This window comes from Poecilia reticulata, chromosome 19, assembly GCF_904066995.2.
Source record: "Poecilia reticulata chromosome 19, P_reticulata-male-v2, whole genome shotgun sequence".
NCBI classification, from domain to species: Eukaryota; Metazoa; Chordata; class Actinopteri; order Cyprinodontiformes; family Poeciliidae; genus Poecilia; species Poecilia reticulata.
This window is the reverse complement of record NC_088848.1, coordinates 14,341,402-14,363,896: the sequence shown is the minus strand read 5'-3', so window position 1 is coordinate 14,363,896 and position 22,495 is coordinate 14,341,402. Positions and strand designations below refer to the sequence as shown.

Here is a 22,495-nt window from a genome sequence, read left to right as displayed (position 1 = left end):
AAATCCATTTTTATCACTTTAGCCACATCAACTCAGTGAAGGCATAAAAACCAGGAAGTGCCTGATTTAACTGGTGAGTTTTCAGTCACTCAAAAACACAGATTAACATGCATATGCACTGCTCAAGAAAATAAAGGGAACACCTAAACAAAACAACGCAACTCCAAATCAGTCACGCCTTTGTGGAATCAATGTCACTGGTTAGGTAGTACCACATATTGTGAATCGATTTCACCTCCTGCTGCGCAAATGGAACACACAACAGGTGGAAATGAGAGACAATTAGCGAGACAACCCCTATAAAAGAGTGATTCTGAAGGTGGTGACCACAGATCACTGTTCTGTTCTTGTGCTTTCTGGTTGAACTTTTAGTGACTTTTTCAATTTGTCAGTGCTGTCACACATCGAGGCATCATGAGGTGTTTTTTTTTTTTTTACAGACCACTTAAGTTGCTCAAGTAGTGCAGCTAATCCAAAACTAAGCATCACTTCAAGCGGTGGTGAGAAGATTTGCTGTGTCTCTCAGCACATAGGGCCTGTGCTACCAGGATTAGGTACCAGGAGACATCCCAGTATGCCAGGAGACATTTCATATAGGGAATGCTACAGCGTAAAAATTTTTGTGAAAAGTGATTGGGGAAAAAAACAGAGTCTAAGATGGTAATACCTCATTCATTTATTTGTTTTTAAACATAAGAAAGAATGGACTGCTCCAAGGTAAGAAAAATAACACAGCAATTTAAAATCAAGTGCACTTCAACAACATCCAACTTTTTAAGGGGTCGCGCCCCTTCCAGCTGCTTGAAGTGAAATACACAAACTGAAAAACGTATCCCGAATCAGTCATTACTGTAAGGCTTTGGGTGGTGATGCTTCTGTTGAGATGTCAGCAATGACAAAGACCCATTTACAGACAATCCAACATCACAACAAAGACCTTTTGCAGAATCTCCACATGAACACAAACGTAACGAGACGAGAAGTGGATCGCATAATAGACTCCAGAGGAGTCGGGCAGTGGGCTCATTTGTGCTAAAACGCCTGCTTTAAGCCACTTATCAGAATGGAGGCGAGAAAATGACGACAGATGGAGTGTCACCTGGGCCAAGCGGTATTTGTAAGTAATTTTCAGCATATGCTTGAAAGTCCTCAAGAGCACCAGAGGGCAGAGATTACTACATCTTGGACAATTTAGAGGAGTTAAACCAGACGACTTTCCATGCTGTGAGATATCAATTGACTATCATCTCAGCTTTTTATGGCCGACAGATGGCTGACTTACACCGCATGGGATTGGAAAACTAAGAGAAAATCGCAGGAAATTACTTATGTGTCGATTTACGTACTTTTCTGTGATAATAAACACAACTACCTGGCTACTCTTGATTGATTTAACAAGCCTCTTCTGCAAAGCAAATGAGTTACAATTACAGTCTGGCCCAGCTTTGACTACCATTATTCATGTAGGTGACTCATCCAAAAGCAACACAGATAATGACGAAGGATATTTAACAGAATGGTTGAAGAAGTACGTCACAAGAATAGTTTGTACAAAAAAAGTGACAAAAAAAACCCGGTACAAATGAGTTAAACCTCCAAAGAACTTACAAGCAAATGTCAATAACTTCACACACTTTAAAAAAAACAAACATCAGTTTTAACTTATTACATTCAAACACTGTCCAATCTTTACACTGTAACAGGCCTGTTATGAGGATAAAATGCAGCAATTCACGATTGCCTTGTGTATACTCAGCATATATAATACCTAAAAATGGCATTTCACATTCTTTATAATACATTGTGTGATCCACAAAATAGTGCTGGCATTGTGTAAACAAATGTATGGAATATGCTTGAACGTAAGAAAAAGAGGCAAACGCACGTCAAAACATGGTCAGAAACTACTGTAATATGTGCAAACAAATATACGGGCTGAACAGCAGACGGCAGTGTTTCTCTATTTCTCAATGCATTAAGGTACCAGCAATGAAGATGTATGTTTTTTTTATATTTTGTCACATCCAGACATGGGCTGGCTTCCAGTTTCTAATTCTTTTTTAAAGAAAAGCAGTGTTTCTATTTTTTTTTTTTTTACATATTAATATCATTTCACTGCTATTACAGTTTAAAAGTTTCCCGACAGCAGTAGAATGACAGACAATAGTGTTCAACTCCCTCTTGCTTGCTGCTGAAAGCAGTCAGTCAGCTGTGCACATGGGGAATTTTCCAAAACCTTTTCCAACAAAGCCGACAGACGCCTTGCAAAACAAATATGATAACACAAAAAGTGTGAAAATATATCTTGTAGGAAAAAAAAACAGTTATTAGGGTAAGGTCCACCTCCCCACACTTGTTAGTAAGCTGTGTTGGATGCCTGAAGGTGGAGAATTCCCTGAAAAGTTTTCCATACTTCCAAACAAACAAGTCAGAGTTGGCTGTAAGACAGGAAATTTCTAAGGTAAAGAAAAATGGCAGACATAGATTGGAGTGCCACCTGTCACTTTTTAACAGTACAATTTAAACCAAAAAAGATCTGACAGGTGATTTCTATTGGTGAAATAAATAACCCACTTCATATAAGCTTTCCTGCTGTGGCAGATAAATAAAAAGCCAACATCATTTTTGATAGACTATAGACGCTTCTTGCAAGTCATATTTAGGAACAAAGCAATTCAGTTTAGCAATTAATTTATTTGTGGTTTGTTTAGGTCTCCCAGCACCTTGAACATTTGAATAAGGTCGTAACATCTCTCCAAATCCTAATACCAGCCCATGTCTAGTCACAGAGAAGCTTTTTCATTTTACTGGTCTCAGAAAAGGTTTGCAGGTGTCAAACTCCAGTCCTCAAGGGGGCAGTATCCTGCAGCTTTTAGATGCATCTCTGCTTCAACACGCCTGAATTGAATATTTAGGTTCTTAGCAGGACTTTGTAGCATTATACTGAATACTGACTTAGCAATGTATTAGTTTGATTCAGGTGTGCAGGCCAGGGAGACATGCAAGGGCTTCAGGACACTGGCCTTTGGGGACTACACTTTGACACCGCTGATTTGTTAAATAAAAGACTGAAATTTGTTTTTGAAACCTGATCTGTTTGAAAGCAACACGCAGATCACTGCAAGCAGTTGATTATAATTGTTTAATTGTTTAAAAGAGTTGCACCAATCATTGAAATGTCTTTGATTTTGTGTACAGTACTCACAAATACTTAGGAATAAAATTAGAAACCGTATGAGTTTCTTTAAAAGATTTTTGTGCAGTAGAGTGGGTGCTCTGCATTTTGGATTATCATGTCGGCTCTGCTGTCGATGTATGGTGTGAAATTTATGACCAAGTCACGGAAAATAAACCATGCAGTGAGAAATTTGACTTTAAAATTCAACTCCTGGCTATTTAACAACAGAAGGAAGCATATGTGAGGGGGGGAAAAAAATCTAACGAGCAGCTTTAAAGATCAACTCTGACATTTTCACACAACTAAATATGAAACAGGTCAGAGTTGAGTGGAATAACTTGTACATATACCAGGCCGGAGAAACAGTAAAACTGCACTTGTTCTCGTTCAACAAAGTCTGAACTCATGTTTAACTCCCTGTGAGAATATTACCTTATCTGGCTTTTCCTCATGGCCAATAATGAGTCAGAGTTCACAGAAGGTCTGGACATGTCAGTGAATGTTTGGAAGTCTAAATATTGTTTTTTTTTTATGACACATGAGGCTTGTAAAATGACCTTTCTGTATTTATGAGCATTAAGGGGGAGCTATACACAAAGTGCAAAGCAAAGTATTCACACCTCTTAAACGTCACATGACATTTTGTCATGTTACAGAACCAAACTTCAGTGGGTTTTATTGGTATTTTATATGATACCCACACAAAACAGTACACTACTTTAAAGTGAAAGGAAAATGAACAAAACTGTAAAAAAAAAAAATACTTTTGCAAAATACTCTAAATACAAGCTCTACAAAAGTAGTTTTTGCACTTCTTGAGTTAAGGAAGGGCTCATAAGGAGATGGCGTAATTGTGTAATTACATTTCAAACACATTTGACAGCTACAAGCAAGGAACATGGATACATGTCATACCTAAAGTTTTTAACAGAGAAGATTTAGAGATCAAATATTCAAATATATTTGTCCAGTTAATCAAATTGGACAAATATATTTACATATATGTAAACGTCGTTTAATGTACGCTCAAGCCAACATGCTGGTACGCAAGTTCAGGATGAGTTCTGTCTCAGTGAAAGTGGCTCTCATTAAAGCCTACTGCACTCCTCTGTATACTGCTCACTTATGGAGACGGTATAAACAAAACAGTTTACAGAAACTCAAAGTGGCGTACAATGACGGAATGAGGATTGCTGCTTAGGATGCCGAGATGGACTAGTGCTAGTCAGTTATTTGTTGGTGTCTCCACTTTTCATGCCGTCTTACGAAACCTTATGTAGAGGTTCATGTGGAGGTTACGCGTTTCTACAAACATCGTTCAGATACTAATAGATATTTCACAAAGCTCATTCAGGTTTAAGTCCAGAATGTGGAATCACTGGCGGTCTAGACTTTCTGTAAATCAGTGACTTGTATATGTGATTATTATCTTTTTATGTGATTCTTTTTTTTAATCGTCTTAAATTATCTTTCTATGGACCCATTTGTGTCTTTAATAAAACTGATGATGACGATGAAATGGTCTCATTCTTGAATTTTCATGTAAACAAGATAAATAAAGACAGAATACACAACAAGAGCATGAATCATCTAGTGGTCAAGTTTCTAAATAGTTAGATTTTTATGTCCTAAGCACCCACCGTTTGCAAAGTGAAATAAAAGTCATTCATACAGAAAACAGGCGGCCACACCATCTGTTTTTGTCACTAGAGGGCGACAGTTATGTGAGGATAGCAGCAGGACTGAACAGATGCTGTTTGCTTTTTAGGTAAAGGTCATCTTATGCAAAAACGTCCCTTAATTAAATTGTTTATATAATGCAACTTAAGACTTTGTTGAATTTAAGATTGATGCATAAGTGAAAAAGCTGCTCTGTGTCAAATAATCTAGTGACATTACAGTTTATACTTTTTGAAAGGAGTTTGTGTGGAGTGTAAAGTTTCTACAATGAACAAGTTGTGTTTTTTTTTTTATTTCTTCTTACTTGTAATAAGCACAACCTATGAGAGAAAATGTGGTGAGATGGCACAAAGAAATACTTTGTTCTGCTTATGTATAACAACTACCATTTCAAAGGGTGATTGCCATTAGTGCATCCTTGTGTATGATGGTACACCTGCTGATAATTAGTATGCATGTGGCTGTAATTCATGAAGGAACTCCATGGTGACAAACTAGAAAAAATTATTAGAGATGCACCAATCAAGCTTGTCCTGGCCAATGTCTAATATGATTTTCCCAATTTAAGTACTGGAACACAGAGAAAAAGAAAAATGTGTTTCAGGTGCTTTAATAAAAATATTACGTGATAAAGCATGTTCCTAATTGTTCCAGGGTTCTTATAAATTTTACTGTTTGGAATTGTTTTTTCTTCTAAGTATTATAAACTCTAAATATTAGAGTATGACATATTCAAACTTTAAACAGAAAATTTAACAATTTGCCCCCCCATAATCTTTGGCCAGCTGATTGCATCTCTAAACAAAATGGAAAGTGCCCCAGTTAAAATAAAGTGGTTAAAATATCACAATTATACAGCACTTGACATGCATATCTGAATATTAATGAACATGTAGTTTTGCTGTGAAAACAGTGATGATGGCGGAAGGACCCATATACAAATATAACATGATAGTAAAGAACATAATGACAATACCTACAAGTTATAGACACATTGCTTGTACATTCATATATGTCAACACTTAAATATGTATATACAGTGTACATATACATATATATATTCAGATGTATACAGATATATCGAGAGAGGAATTAACAGTGACATTAATGAGGTGAAAAAGTCATTTTAATATTTGTCCCTCCAGAGTTTTTTATATAATCTGGATTGCTGGACACAGACTTTTATACTGAAGCGAGATTTTCGTCTACATATTTCACTGTAATCTACTGTATATATCATCCTTTCCTGGACAAAATAATTTACACTTTTGTCTACTAATCCTGTAAATGCAATGTCGTTAGCGAAGAATTATAGAACTGAGGTCGTTACATAACGAGTACTGCTGGATTAGTCATTCTAAATATGATTACATTCTATATATCTGATAGGGTATTGACATATATTGCAATGCTTTTAGTGCATACAAACAAAGGAAGTGTATGTTTGTGTGTGCATGAGTTTCTGTCTGGCACACATTTAGGGGTGTGGATGTGTTGTGATAAACAGTGTCGATGAAAACGTGGCATGTGATACTGGTTGAAGGGCTGTGTCAGGGAACTGGCAGTGGATTTACTCTCTATTGTGATGACAGAAACTCTCTCGATTGAAGGCCAATGGCATCCTTCCCAGCTGATACGTTTGACACTGAAAGGCCTCTAGATTCAGATTGGCTTTTTGAACCTCCCTTATGACAGCGTACTGGGCCTCGCACTGCGAAAGATAAAGCTTATAATCTTCTCTTTTATTGGTAAACCTTAATTTAGGATACATTAAATCAGGGGTTTTGATTTAGAAGACAGATTGAACATTGTTGAAACACTGAAGCAATGTCCAGAATACTGGAGAAGTCTGCTTTCCGTTGAAGTAATTTTAGGGTAGGTAAAGTTTACAGTCTAAAACTTGATCGTGCAACATCATAAGAAGCCAAAGGAAAAAAAATGTATAATGAACTGTAAGCTTTAACTTTCAATAAACTATGCTTTTAATTTAAATTAGCTTTGGTTACTGCAATACAACAAGAATTTGTAGTGGAGAAAAGTTTCCTCCTCCGAAGACAGATGTGTGACTACTGTGATTTCTGATTTATTACAGAGATTTTACACAAAACTAAAAATGTAAACCTTGAACTGGGTTATAGTCCTGCAGAGAGCTTGGAGATTACTTTATCTGCCTTTGCAATCAAAAGGCTAGCCACATAAAAAGTAGATGTCAAGTTGTATATCTGAGAAGATTTTTCAGCTGGAGAATATTGATTTTGTCACATGGAAGTTAATAAAATTAAAATAGATTAAGATATAATTGAAATAGATATTGCCTTTCAATCTTTTTTTCCACCATAGAGACCTCACAATCCAACTAAAAGGAATATCTGTCAAACTCACAAACACAGCTGTAACATTAGTAACCCGCAAAGCTCATTATTTTTAATCATCTCAACCCTTCCTGGTTCTCGGTGGATAAACACTTTCACTGCCAATGTTGTCAAGCTAGAGGCCAAAACTGAAACGCTACAGCCAGAGTTTGGATGCATTTGAGAGTGAGAAAGTGTATTTCACCGTTTTGCTTTTTTTTGTGCATGAAACATCTGCCACAAAGCAGCAGAAGGAAGATAAAGACTTGAGTATGTCAAGGATTAAATCTGGGCGTCTTTTTTTTTTCTGTTGTAGTCTCTATGGAATGTTTGGGATTATCCTTCCTGCACTCTTCGTCTATGGTCACACATTTTTATTAATAAGGAATTTCATTTTTCCGTTTGAAATTTACTTCTGTTCACAGAGACATCACTGACATTCCGGCAGTGGGAAACTATGGAATGATTGTGCTATAATCTGTTAAATACAAATTTGTAAGGATGTTTTATAAATCAGGGCAAGGTGTTTTGTCTTATTAACTTGTGGGAATTAAAGAAAGGTAAGCTTGTAGCTATATAAATTTAGAGCTGAGATTTGCAGGAAAATCTGCCCGGAGGTGAAGTGTGGACCAATAAAAAGGAGGATGGGAAATGAAACTGTTTGTGCACATATGATGAAGGATAGGTATTTACACAGATAAATGCATGTTTGTACCCCTGATATGTTAGATGGGTGCTGGTTTGGTTAGGGCGCGATCTGCCTGGCAGGAAGAGACCGGTACATCTCTCCTGTTTTCATTTGGTCTTCGTTTTGCCCACCTCTCCATTCAGCTTACCCTCCTTCACCAGCTTCTCGTTAAGTTGGCACAGCTGGAGGAGGAAGCCATCATTGGGGCCGATCTCTCTCTTCTGTCTCACGGTGGCCAGAGCCGTCCGGGCGTCCATTTTGTGGCGCATCATAAGGTAAGCGACAACCATGGTCGGGGAGCGGCTGTAGCCTTCTCTGCAGTGTACATATACCTTCCCTATAAGGTCAACATCAAAACAGTGAAGAGCACTCATTTAAGGCAGGCGTCACTGCAAACATTTTTTATGTATTTAAAAAAAAACGGTAAATATTGATGCACTTACATTTCAACTTAAAGTTTAGTAAATTGTTGATAGACTGGATTTTTATGCGACGTGTGATCCCATATTATTCAGTGAAAATTTTACTATTTGCAAATTTTTCTTTTAGCATATATAACAATAGCTAATTAAAGTAGAAACTGGATGATTAATATCTCTAAAAAATATATGTAAATAGAGCAAGAAAATTTAATGGAGGTCACATCTTCCGTTGTGCACATATTTTTCAAAAAGACAGATTTTTCTGTAAAACAATACCGCTGTGATCAGATAATACAAAATCTAACAGCAAATAGCATCTTGACAGAATCAGTTTGAAGGTTTTAAGCAAAATTGCTCAACCGTAAAACCACTGGTGGAAAAGAATAAAAGCAGCAAGGTGAAGAAAAATGGGAGCAAACACAGAGATGATGAATTAATAAAGAAAAAGAAAAGTTGGGGGACAGATGCTGCGACTAAAGCTGCTGAGCACAGCAACTTTTCTGCCAGGAGATGCAAATACAAGACCAAACCTCTGCTGCAGAAATCAGTCACACCAGAGCAAAGCCACACATAGACTGAGAAGACTTGTCTGTATCTGTATCTGGTATATATATACTGTACTGCTTGTTATATCCTAAGATAAATCTTTGTTCCACTGTCCTCACAGAGTGGCTGAAAACCCCATGAGGGATTTAACAAAGTAGCTGATACTCTGGTCTCAGGTCAGATCTGCAGATTCTGCACTTCCTTTGAAAACCCAACCCCTCTGTGTCCTTGTAGTTTATTCTATTTATAACATCTCATTTCCTTCCCTTGCTTCCTCTGTATTGACTGAGAAAACCCTTCCAATGACATGACCTCTTCTGCTCCTAATACTCCTGCCAACTGTGGATCAATGTTGAATCTGAATCATCCTGTTAGAGATGCAGGATCTTTGGCTTATACCCTCAGTCATTATTTCACCCCATTCGGTGTCAGAACAGATAGTTTTACTGCTTTCTCACCTAGTTTGTCTCATTTGACTGAAATCACCTACAGCCGAATTACATACCTTATGCAATGACTAATTATGGATATGGTTGCACAGTAATTTAAAAGAAAATCATGGAAGTGATATTTACGTTATAACAGGCTTACACCATTCTGTGACCTTTAGCATTCTGACCTTTGGCATCTGTTAAGAATGAGCATGTACCGCAGTGAGACACCGCCCAACAGCGCAAAACTTAAACATTCGCCAACAAAAAAAAAAATTTTCTTAAAAATGTGATTATTCGAGACCCAAACGTTCTAAAAAAGATCTATATTTTAGAAAACTTTAATTTTTTTAAATATACCCCAAAACATGAAAAACCTAACAAGTTTAAAGTGTACTTTTTTTTTACCATGACTAATCCTTCTTTCAATAACATGGCTGCATATGGAATTTGTTGAACTGTTTTGATTTTTTTTTCTTTTACTTAATTAAAAAAAATTATATTTGCGGAATGAACATTTTAGCAAAACCACTCAAACTATTGCCTCATTTTTACCCTATTTTATTAAGAATGCATGAGTGCAGGTCCTCATTAAAATCTTGACCATGACCTTTTTGGAGCTGAGAGCTATAAAATGTCACAGCTAATGTTGTGCAGAACACGTCATCCCACTGCAGCAAAAGCACACACATACCACAGGCTCCAAGACCATCCTGAACTGCTCATCTATCCTTTCTTTGCCACTGTAGCGCTTTATAGTTATTTATCTGATTTATACTGCGCTCTTCAGGTTTTGTCAAATTGTCTGCTAATTAAGATGCCCTCCTGTGTTACACCAGGCAATGAAATTATGACATAAAATCCAGGGTTCAGCTCACTAATTATAAGTGTCGACTACATTTTCTTCAAACTCTAAAAGAGCTGGTGAGTATTTCCAGGTGGACGATGGCTATGTCCTCGTGGGATTGAATGTTTCCTCTGCTCTGCTCTGCTCTCTGAAACCCTTTGTTACTGTACAGAACACCTGACCTGGCAGCAGCATCAAATTCCACACTCAGCTCCCTGGCGGTTTCTGCCGTTTTGTTCCTTTAAACAAAACACTAGAAATGCTAGAGATCCTGTTTAATACATAATCCACAAGATCCAGCTGTGTAACACGTAAAACTTTTTGACAATGTTGACAACCAGGGACGTGATCTGACACCAGAATATGGAGCAGGGCTCGGGAGAGTTTCAGATTTAGCTTCGTGATTATCTTCTGTCCTCACTTCAAGACGCATAACCAGGATTTCCCCCAGAAAACTCGCTAAGCCTAATGGTAACGGTGCTAACGCAGTCCACCAGCGGCTGTGTTTTTGTGTTAAAAATGTTAGAAGTTGACAGGAAATGTGACTAGGTAATGATCTATTATTGAAAGATGTTACTGACAATACATAAACACACACATGGTCACATTTAAACAAAGTAAATTAAAAGAAATATTACCTTAAACGATGAGTACGGATATTTGTATGCTTTACTAAATATTCTCATTCTTAAATATTCTATAAAACTTAAATATTTATTGTAGTAAGTTCTCTTGTGTTTTCCTAAATCGTTCCGGTTTGTTTAGTAAAGTGTTTTGCATTGCTAGTTGTGAATGACTGCTATTTATCCAAGCGAATGCAGCATTTCCAAGGAATACCTTGGATGAAAAAGACCTGTCTGTGATTGGCTGGTGGTGTGGTTGATTTAAATCCACTTTATCAAGTCGCAAGTACAGACAAAGAGCCAAACGTGTCAGAACATGTATTGAGTGAGCGTGTGAGATGTAAATGCACACGCCACACATTACTCTTTGTTCAAAGTTATTTGTGCTCACATCAGCCTTACGGTGCACTCAATGCAAACCTCTAAACTTGAGACTATAACTCAGATTTATAGCCATGCTTTTAGATTTTTGCATTCAAGCTTTTATATTTGATGTGTGCAGTATTCTCCTAAAAGTCAGCCTTCAAAGTGGAATTATATAAAAGGTACAGCTGATGGTGCTCTGCAAGAGCAGCTTCCCAAATAGACCGTTTTGAGTGAACTTGGCGTGATGCACACCAAGTTCAATGCATCAAATACAGATCTGACTTAACCTGTCTTTGCAATCCCTGTTACTGGTGCATAAAAAAATAAAAACATATTGATAATAAATAAACAGTGCTTAGCTTGGCAGGGATGGGGCAAGTAAAGCCTGGCGACAGGCCATGCTTATAATACACTGGGAGAAACCCTGCATAACAATGACTGAATCATTAAAGCACCATTTAATCATTAAATCATGTTGCTTCTATTCAACAAGCAGCAAAAGGAGCTCGTGTCTCAGTTGCAGTCCATTTATTTTACAGACCGACAGTCTCTGGCTAAGAGGACTGGTTGGCTCATTGGTCATTGGGTTGATACAGAAATGAGACATCTTCCAGATCTCAGTCAGAGATTGAGTTAGACTTTCCATAATTAAAAAAGGTTAATTTTTACCCATCAGTTTTTAAATGATTGGTTGTTTCTGACCAGGAATGGTTTATTTCTGCAATTTAATCCAATTCAATTTTAAAAATACGTTATTGATCCCAAAGGGCTGCGATGGACTGGTGGTCTGTCCAGGGTGTACCCTGCCTCTCTCCGGTTGACTAGGCACCAGCACCCCTTGCAACCTCATTAGGGATAAGCGTGTATGACTATGGATGGATGGAAGGTACCAGTGGAAAATGGTATTAAACAAATGGTCAACTGAGAGGAGCCGGAGGAACTAATTATTTGGCACATTATACAGTCAGTATAGTGAGTTTTAGCATACATGTAAAAATATGTTTTTCTAAAAGTTATCTACTGTAGCTTAATGCTACTAAAATGTAACAATATCAAAAAGTATCCCTTTAAAATAAATTTTTAAATCATGTATTTAAACAGTTTAACCCCTCTAAACAGCAGTAAACCTAACCTTTGCCATTATGGTGTGCTAATCCTCTGTCTATAAAATCAGCCCCCTCCTCAAAGAAGGCACTGAGGTTGAAGCCCTTTGTGTCGTTGGCTGGAATGCCGTGGTACGTAATCCCAGTGCCGGCGTACATCTGTGGACTGGTGTTGACGTGCATGAAGGAGGTGCCCTCTGCCACGTTGAGGACATGTGTCACACCGAGTTTCTGCAGTCGCATGGGGTTGTGGGCCACAAACCTAAGAAAGCAAGAATAAAGATTCCAAGAGCTGAAACATAGAGTGAAGGTCAGTCATTTAGCAGGTTGCCACAAGCTTTGGGATGTTAACTCCTACAATGTACATCTAAGGCTTTGTCAAGGTTCGTCTGAGGCCTCAGATACTGCTTGATACATCATTGGTGAATACTGACTTTCCAAATTTTCGCACTTTAGTGCTAAATTTGTGTGCACACAAATGGGATGGAGTTCTGAGTTCTGAGATTTGTTTTGCACACAATAGGAATACGCATGATTGAAATCTGTGTGCTTCATTTAAGAAAATCTTTCCCACTTTCTCAGAAAACAGTCACCTTTTTAAACTTGGATTTGTTTTGAGGTGTAAAAAGCCATGCAGGACTAAACCTGTATCCCAAATAGATTGTCTGCACACAACGGTGTCTTGTTTTTCCACTCTTTGTGCTTATAAGCATCTCTAACTTATATTTCAATGTGGGACCAGTGAGTTTGTGAAATAAAATAAGTCTTGACATAATTTTCTCCCCACTGGACATATAATACTGCTACTGTGAAAATGATTTTATTATAAAGTAATTTAACACAGTTTCACCAGGGATCCCCAACTGTACAGCTTGTTGTCAAAAAAATTATAGAATTTGCAAAAACACTATTATGTTTTATACAAACATTTTGATCAACATAAATTATATTTTTTTAAAAAGTGAATTTGCAGCAGCAAATGAGGCTGAGAAAAGCAGGATAGCAAAGTTTTGCAGCATATTGCATGAACCTATGAAAACAAAACAAGAAACCTAACCTCTTCAACTCTTACAGCCAATTCCACTACAACAGCTTTATTCTTACTTCATGCCCTCCATTTCCACGACACAATAAATCTATTCCTGCTCCAGCTCCAGTGCTAATAAATGCTGCCTTTACAAACAGCAACACAGCATATCAGATCTATACAGCTAACAGGCCACAACAAAGCCATACAGAATGGCTGCTGCTCAGGTCTGTCTGGCCATATGCCTGAAACCACTTTACTATCCGATCTGCCTGAGAGCATTGTCCATTGATTGTGAATAAAATGTCTGTGCATTAAAAACCAAGTTATGTCAAGGTTTTATGGAGCATTCAGCATCACTAACTGTACATAATTTATGTTTCAAACTTCTAAAATAGCTAGAAATTGTTGCTACATAAAGGAAAAAGTGCAACACCTTATAAAAGCCTTATAAAAGTATTCATAGCCCTTGAAACTTTCCACATTTTGCTAAAGTACAAATTTTCATGCATTTGTATTCAGTACCTGAAGAACCTATATTTGCCACAGCTGAATGTCTCTTGGGGTCTCTGTAAGCTTTGCACATCAAGAAACAAAAGTTTTTCCCAATTCATTGTTTTAGCTCAGACGATTCAGATTGGGTCAGGTGCATCAAACTAAAGGTGTCCAAATATAAATGCATGCTTGGCACATGGTAGTGGTAGCATTATCATGACATGAGGAAGTTTTTTGGTAAGGGCAGAGAGGTTGGTCAGAGTTGATGGCAAGATTTTGGTAAATTTAGGACAAAATCTGATGAAAACACTTCACAAAAGGGCTGAGATTCATTTGGTGGAGAAATAAAATAAGCTTTAATTTCAGCAAAAGATGGTTCAACTAAATTGTACTCCTGGGGAGGGTGGCTAGAATAATAATAAAATAGGTCTGCATTTATTTTTATTTACAAGAGATGGTGCATCCTTTTCCTTCAACATTAAAATAATGTGCCACTTTGTGCTTTCCTGTCACATAACATCCTGAAAAAACATAATGAAGACTGTGCTTGTACTGTCACAAAATTTGCTTTTGCAAAACATGGCAATGTAAAACAAAAAACTTTCGAAAAACCACATAAAATAAAGTTATCATTGATATTAAGGCTCTAATTCCAGGCTCTAAATGTTTAAGGCTCTGTTGGAATTATGTAGCAATAAATCCTACAGAAAAGACACAACTTCAGAGTCATCAATCTTCATGAGTCCGGGGTGCTTGCTTCGACAGCTTCGTGTGTTTTTACTGCTATTTGTGCTTAAAAGTCGATATCAGGCTGGTGAGATGTGGCTGGTTGACCCCAAACAGCTCCCTTGAGACAGTGACAACGAATCACCCTGTTCACACACACGCACGCACACACACACACTGGAGGAACCAATAAAAAAATCCTGGAATAAAGCAGAATAAGTGTGTCAAATGAAGGGCAAAGATGAAGAAAAGCAAATATGGCACACAGCTCCTTTGGTTCCATTCAAAATAATAATAAAACTTTTGTGAGCAAGGTGATTGAGCTGGATTTCATAAATGAGTCAATAAATGCCTACAGTATGAGCACTTAGATGAGGCAGGAAAAAAATACATTATAGTAAAGTGTTTCTCCAGACTAAATGCAGAGGTGAACAGGGCTCGGCCAGGTTCAGAGCCAGTGCTTTCCTTCCTGCTCGAGTCACAGCCTCCTCACCCTGGGATCTGCAGTCCCAACGCATCCATTATTAAAGAGCAGCTTCACAACTAACCAGCAAACAACCACTCCTTTATTTTGTCCCTGAGCTATGCACTGTGGTGTCAAGAGTGCTGACTGCTACTGAACAGAACTGAACAACAGCACAGGTCTGCAAAATGTACAATCATAATCCATTTATGAACAGGAACTTTTCTCAGAACACTTGACTAAACAAGTACACTTCGAGTTGTCGTCTCGTGTACTGATAAAATTGGGATTGGAGTGGAGCAGGAAACCTTATTGTAATTTTATATGCATTATTTTTGTTCGCCACGGAGATATGTTGGACAGAAGAACCAGACAACATTGGAAAAATCTGAGAAGGCAGTCTGTATTGAAGTAGGTCTTTCTACCAAAGATTAATTTTGCTTCCCCCCAATTTAATTGACTGCTCTGCATGGTGTAGACATATTAATTGAAAAAGGCATTTCAAGTATTACGCTTCAAAATATAGGGAAATGTGTCTAATTTATCAACATCTGTGTACACACAGAGTCGCTTTACACGTATGTGAGCTACACCAGTAAGCCTGTTCCAATGTCTCCGGATCACTCAAATCCTTTTTGAGCACTAAGATGTCCCTGTCCCTTTTTAAAATAGCTATTTTTTGTGTGCCACATGTGAAACTAATTATCTGCAGACAGAGAGTGCTGAGCTTTATATGAGAAAGCTAGTTTAATACGTAATGATTTTATTTGTAAATTGAGAAAAACTGGTTCCTTGGATGCCACCAAACTATCAAAAGAACACCCATGCACTTCTAGATCTGCATTTCAAGAACATTCTAATGAAATTCAATCTTCTTTAACTGTGTCATTGTCTGAAAAACTGAATATTCACAGGTTGCTCCATTCCAACTATTAATACCTACCTGGAAATAGTTATTGGGACAGACTCCTGTGAGACAATATGATGAATATTTTCTAGCTTATAAATATGTTTTTGTGTGTAATTGGAGTGAGGTTCCTAAATTCCAAATCACATCTAAAGTGATGCATTGCATGACAATGACACAAAACAAAATATCCACCTTAGTGTCATATTTTTATTTTAAATTATTCTGTGGGTTAACAAGACAAATACAGTTGATTCCAGGGTACTACTGATATGATGCATTGGAACTGCAGAATGGATTTCTTGAGGCACCTAATATAAACAGTGGACAAGCCACAAATCTAAGCAATCAATGTTGCCTTTCTCTGCCTGAAAATCTGCTGATATCAAATAACATTACGTTGTTTATTCCACCTGTTGTGTTTATTAATTGTTTAGTACACAAGAGGTGTACAAAACAAGAACAATGCATTTGTTCAAAACTGGAGTGAATGCTATGAGATAAAGAAAGGGACTGGAATTAGTTGGAAAAGCTTAAGTAATGCATAAATAAATATAGGGTCTAACAGGCGAAAATATTAGGTACACGTCTAGAAGCTCTCTGCTACACTACAGCTTGCTCACCACAACATAGTCGCGGATAAACAGTTTTTCCTGGAACGGTAAATTGTTTCTCCACCTTTAGCACATTGAGCAGCGCGTACATAAGGGTGACTGACGACACTAAGACCTTCATCTGATTGGTTGTTTTTGACCTTGAACAGTGCATTTCTGCAGTAATAGCAGTCACCAGGACATGCATATTTAACAAATATGCAAAAAAAAACATGTTTTTGTAAATGTTACATTTGGCAGTTTTTTTAATTTTTTTTGCAAACTACAACTAATTTGCAAATAAATTTGGATACATGAGCATAGCTAGTACAAAACTGGATGACGTCACCAGCTTCAGGCAGGAAGAAAAGCAGTGTTTTACCAAAACTTTTATGAAGCCAATGATTTATTTTTTTTAAATGGTGAAAGATATTAAAATGACCAATAATGTAGAATATCCCCATATATGATGTTTCTTGCCTAATAGGGCAAAAGGTGCCTGATTAGTTTTTTAGATTTTGAAAATCGTTACAGTCATTGTGCACATCTGCTGAATGAGTTTAATGTTGAGAGTACTCCAGAGAAATGTAGAAGGGTCAAAAAAAGTGTGACTGCTTTACAGCATTAACACAATAAAATAACTCACTGACTTTCTTTCTGTATGTTGGCGTTGAAGAGCAATAAACACGGAAGAACTCTTCTTCTTTTGTCATGGAACAAAACTTCTCCATCAGACATAAAATCTCCATTCTGAAAGGAAATTATGAGGCTGAAAGCACATCAAAGTGCCTCTCAGGCCTGATGAGCTTCCACTGAGCACAGGACTGCCAGCACCCTGCTCTGAGACATGCCCCAGCAGATAGTCATATTCATATTGATTTTAGTGTAGACCAGAGATCCAGGAATATGACATACATCCCGTCCCATGGGCCCCTCCTCCAACTCTGTGCTGGTAGCACTGAGATCATTTGTAGATTGCAGAGAAACAAAATGCAAATGGGTGTAATGTTCAGTTACAACAAACCGTATCCTAAAGTGTATCTAACCTACAAGTCAACATCTTTTGTTGATAAACTGTTTAAATTGGTCATTTAGAGCGCCAACTTTGTGAATTTTGACATTTTTATGTCAATTTGACTATCCATCCATTCATTTTCTTGCACCCTTTTTCCCTCAGTGGGGTCGGGAGGGGTGCTGGTGCCCATCTCCAGCCAACGTTTCGGGCGAGAGGCGGGGTACACCCTGGACAGGTTGCCAGTCTGTCGCAGGGCAACACAGAGACACACAGGACACACAACCATGCACACACACACTCATACCTAGGGGCAATTTGGAGAGGCCAATTAACCTGACAGTCATGTTTTTGGACTGTGGGAGGAAACCAGAGTACCTGGAGAAAACCCACGCATGCACAGGGAGAACATGTAAACTCCATGCAGAAAGACCCCAGGCCGGGAATCGAACCCAGAACCTTCTTGCTGCAAGGCAACAGCTCTACCAACTGCAGCCCGTCAATTTGACTAATTCCACATTATTTTTGCCTTAGCCATCTCAATGCTTCTCTCTGCTTTAACAGTGATTAGGCAGCTGGATTTTCCTATTTGTTTAAAACAGTACGGTTTTACATCACTCAGCCCTGGATCAGATATAAAAGTTCCTCACTCTGACACACGGCCGGCCTCACCCATCCCACACTTGACGGTGCTTCTCAGTGTCTCTTAGCTCCGCCCACTAGGCTTAGCGCAATCTTGACACTTAGCGCAAGATTACATAAAGACATTATTGGGTCAGTATTGTATAAAAGATAAACAGGTGAGGTATATATGTGAGAGTTCATATGATGGAGTTTGTCGTCATGTCCAAAAATATCTGTGACAGCCTGACCTGTCTTGCGAATCAGGTTGTGTTCGCCACTGGTCCCTAACCACCAAACCAGGACTAGTGCCCATCTTTGTGTCTTTTAACACTACACCCCAAATATATATATATATATTTATTTATTTTCGTTTAACTTCGAATCAAACTCTGAAAGAATTTATTTTAACCTCCTACAAATACATGTACAGTACTCACTCTTCAAACCAATAAAATAATTCAAGTTAACTTTAATCCCACAGATGATTTTCTTGAAATTTGTCATCACACAAATTAAAGTATTCTCATAATAAGAAAACATAAAAAAGGTTGACCAAGCTTTGCCTCGCATAAAGAGCTCTTAGCATCAAAAGGAGTCAGCTGAAACATTCAAAATTCTTTTGAATGTTTCCTGGTAAAAGGCATCCAACATTATACAGACACCTGTTGCCTCCTCTACTAGGAGCTGAGGGTCCTTCAACACATCGATGAGGAGTTGGACTGTTATTCTGTCTGACAGCCCCTAGGCCAAAGAACCACTAGTCTAACATTTATAACGTTCATTCATTACTTTGGATGCCCTTTCATAATTATTATTAGAAGTACATTGTTCTTTTTGTCTTCATATTTTTTCTTACTTTGGCAAATTACTTACTTACAACAATCAAGTCTCTTTAATAATATAATGGCGGAATATTCATAGATTTACAATTTGATTAAACACATAGAAAATAATTTTTAAAAAGTTTATTTGTGTTAAGTTCACATCTCTACATAACAGAACTGTGAGGTGAGCTTTTAATGCAACAACTTCTTCCTGCACATTTTCAAAACATTGAACAAAACCGTAATATACCATGAAACTGAACACCATAATCATGACTACATTTTACATCTCTGCTACACCTTTTGAAGTTATAAGGATACATTTCAACTCTGATTATGACAATGAAAATTACATCTTTCCTTAAAGATTTTATTTATTATTTGTTGTCCTGTTTTGAAGTTAGTAGGGTGAAGTGAGAGCTGCTATATCCAGATTCCAGTTGGACAGGAAGGGGAGCGGCTTATTGAATACGCGATTTCATGGCAGTGACATTGTGGGGATTTGTATGGATGTGGAGATCATGGTGTCTTTAAATTCAGTTTCTCTGCTTCCAATTTTGGCTCCATGTCTCAATTACCAAATTCTGTATCAATAAATTTGTGGACATTTGACTGTTGTTTTCCCTCTGGTGTTGTAAATCATCTACCTGCCTGTTGGAGGCTGCTTTATTTGGAGAACAGCTGCTTACTGCCGCTGACACCGACAGCCTGTCGCTTCTTCCCTGCATTCACAGAACAAAACAGGAAGCCCGCCCAGCGTGCGTGATGCCCAGCATGCGACACTCTTGTCATGGTCACGTATGATTAAAACTAAATATCAGTCCACAGGACTACCACTGTGGCTCATGTACAAAGAGTACTCACGCGTTTCCGATGTAAATCCTGGGGAAGACCTCATTGAAGTGCTGGGTGGGGAGGTTGTAGAAGCCGCTGCCGTCGGAGAGGAGCTCGTTGAGCTCGTTTACGGTAACCTCGCCGCCAGCAGCCGGGATGTCTGTCGGTGGGGGCGGCGGCTGCTGGTGGTCATGCTGCTGCTTCGTGGGGCTCAGGTGTTTTTTCATGGTTCGTTACTTGTCCCCTTCTCAAACAGGTTTCAGATTAGAACCACCGCCTGACTCGTGAGCCCGCTGCTGGTGTCCAACAGCATTTCTTTTATCTTCGCACGTTAGTCGCACGCGCTCTGCAAGGTGTCTCATCAAAGATGCGCGAGCCCTTCGGTTTTCTCCCGACGGTGGAAAGAGTGAGGGAGTTTCCCTACTTTGTTCCGTTCACCCTTTCAAAGTAAAAGGCAAAGCTCATTTCAAAAAAACTTTTTGTATTCGTGACATTATTGTTTTCACATTTTATTTCATTTACCTCTGACAAAAAAAAAAACAAAAAAAAATCACAGTAAAACCGCACTTTTGTATTTTTGTGATTTTTAAGTAGATTCCATTAACCAAATCCTAAATATTTACATTGCTAATAATAAGAATTTATTACATTTGAAATGCACCTTTACATGTTCAATATTAAAGTGTTACAATAAAAATTAAGCTATGATATAAGACAATATCTAAAAATTGTAAAACAGGAAGGTCACACGCTAACTTTGAGTTAATTGTGATTTAATCAAGGGAATGCTGAAGAAGGTGTTTGGTGGTTTATGTTATGACTGGATATAATTCATTCATTTTTTATTACAGAGGTTGTGAGTTTCCAAAATGTTTAACACTGATGTGCATTGAGCATTGTATAATTTGTGTGTGTCTTTAGGTGACTATTAAAAGAGTATGAAGCTTGAATTTTTCAGAACAGTGCTCAAAATGCATCAGGATCTCATGTACTATTCTTTCTATTCTTCTTTTGTTGTTTTTTAAAACAACAACAAAAAAACTCAAGATTCAAAAGAACTGTTTAACCGACTTCATTAGAAGGTTTTCTATTTCATTATCCAACCACAAAGACTCAATTTTTAACTGGTTTAGTATTCCAGTCTTCACGTGGATATGGCAATTCTTCACTGCTGAGGTTTTGTTGTTCTTAACAGCTGTTATTTAACAATCAATGTTTTTACATTTTTTTTAAATTGCTTTACTCAGATGTACATTTATTTGAATCCTTGTGTTACTGTCTTATTTTTTAAGTTGCAAATTTGTATTTGTTTTTATTTTTTTTATATAAAAAAAAAAAAAGTGTAAATCTGGAGGTTGATTTGCCTGTCACTTTGCAACTTGAATACCTGAATTTCCTCACTGAGGAACAATAAGAGATATTTTGTTTTCTTAAAAATAAAGCTCCAGCAGCTGCACAAGATGATGATAATACCAAGTTATTTTATTTATGTTGAAGGGATTTTTAAATAACTTCCTGTGTAATATGTAGAGTTTGACAATAGCTTGACGCGTCTCTCCTTCACCCCTATCTCCAGCAGACACAGTGTCTCGCACTCTGGAGATGGAACTGAACTGGAGAGGAACAGTTCTCGTTGGAATTTTTAGCATTACACTTTAGAGCATTCTGTTGGGCTCTGTTAGGAGTGAGAGTCCTGTACTCCTATTCCCTTTGCAGGTGATGGTTATGTGGATAATAACCACCTAAATTTTCATTCGTATCAGCTTGTAGATTTGATGCTTTGTTTATTCCTTTAACTGGTTGTCTCCTGTTTATTTACCAGTGCATCTCGATATATTAGGATATTGATAAAAAGTTACTTTATCTTGGATTTGAAATTAATAATAATAATAATAATAATAATAATGAATAAAATCGTAAATAGATCCATAACTTAAGGAAAGAAACATGTAAATGTATGTTAAAACAAAATGACAAAAGTTGTATTTGTGTTCTTGTCGATACAATCACTGGAGAAGACTGATGATTTCCCCCCCACCCCCGTCATTGGGACTCCATAAGATGTTCAGCGTGCTGTATCAAATTATGTTCTTGGAAGGTTGTATGGAAGGAAAAAGTGTTGTAGAAAGAGTTGCACAGGCACAGCCTTGGGAGGAATATAAAGCCAAATCCATTCAAGAGTTTAGGACTTTCTAATAACTGCTTGACATGTATCACTATGACTGTCAGATTAATTGGCCTCTCCAAATTACCCCTAGGTGTGTGTGTGTATGTGTGTGTGCGTGTGTGTGTGCGTGTGTGTGTGTGTGTGTGTGTGTGTGCCGGTGTGTGTGTGTGTATGTGTGTGTGCATGGTTGTTTGTCCTGTGTGTCTCTGTGTTGCCCTGCAACAGACTGGCGATCTGTCCAGGGTGACCCCTGCCTCTTGCCCGGAACGTTGGCTGGAGATGGGCACCAGCAACCCTCCCGACCCCACTGAGGGACAAGGGTGTATAGAAAATGGATGGATGATTTGTTGAAATGTGACATATTACAGCTGTTGATGACTTTGAGGTTATTTGTAAACGTAAGTAGCAGAAAATTAAATTCTCAATTTTTACAAAGGGTGTAGTACAGCTCCTCTGATGATAAACACTTTACAAGCACTGGAACATTAAACAAACAAACAAACAAACAAACAAACAAACAAACAAACAAACAAAACAATTTTCTGTTACTATCTTGTGGCTGGATTTGTGGAAAGTCAAAAATAGTTT

At 37.8% G+C, this 22,495-nt stretch overlaps 1 protein-coding gene across 1 annotated transcript; it reads right to left on the bottom strand.

Moving 5' to 3' along the window:
* Nucleotides 1-658: 658 nt before the first annotated feature.
* dusp3a (dual specificity phosphatase 3a) lies at nt 659-20,174 on the bottom strand. The gene is made up of 3 exons (XM_008437390.3): nt 19,771-20,174; nt 12,265-12,497; nt 659-8,234 (listed from the first exon to the last, which is right to left on the bottom strand). The coding sequence occupies exons 1-3, from the start codon at nt 19,965-19,967 to the stop codon at nt 8,005-8,007; spliced, it is 660 nt and encodes a 219-aa protein (XP_008435612.1). The 5' UTR covers nt 19,968-20,174; the 3' UTR covers nt 659-8,004.
* Nucleotides 20,175-22,495: the final 2,321 nt, after the last annotated feature.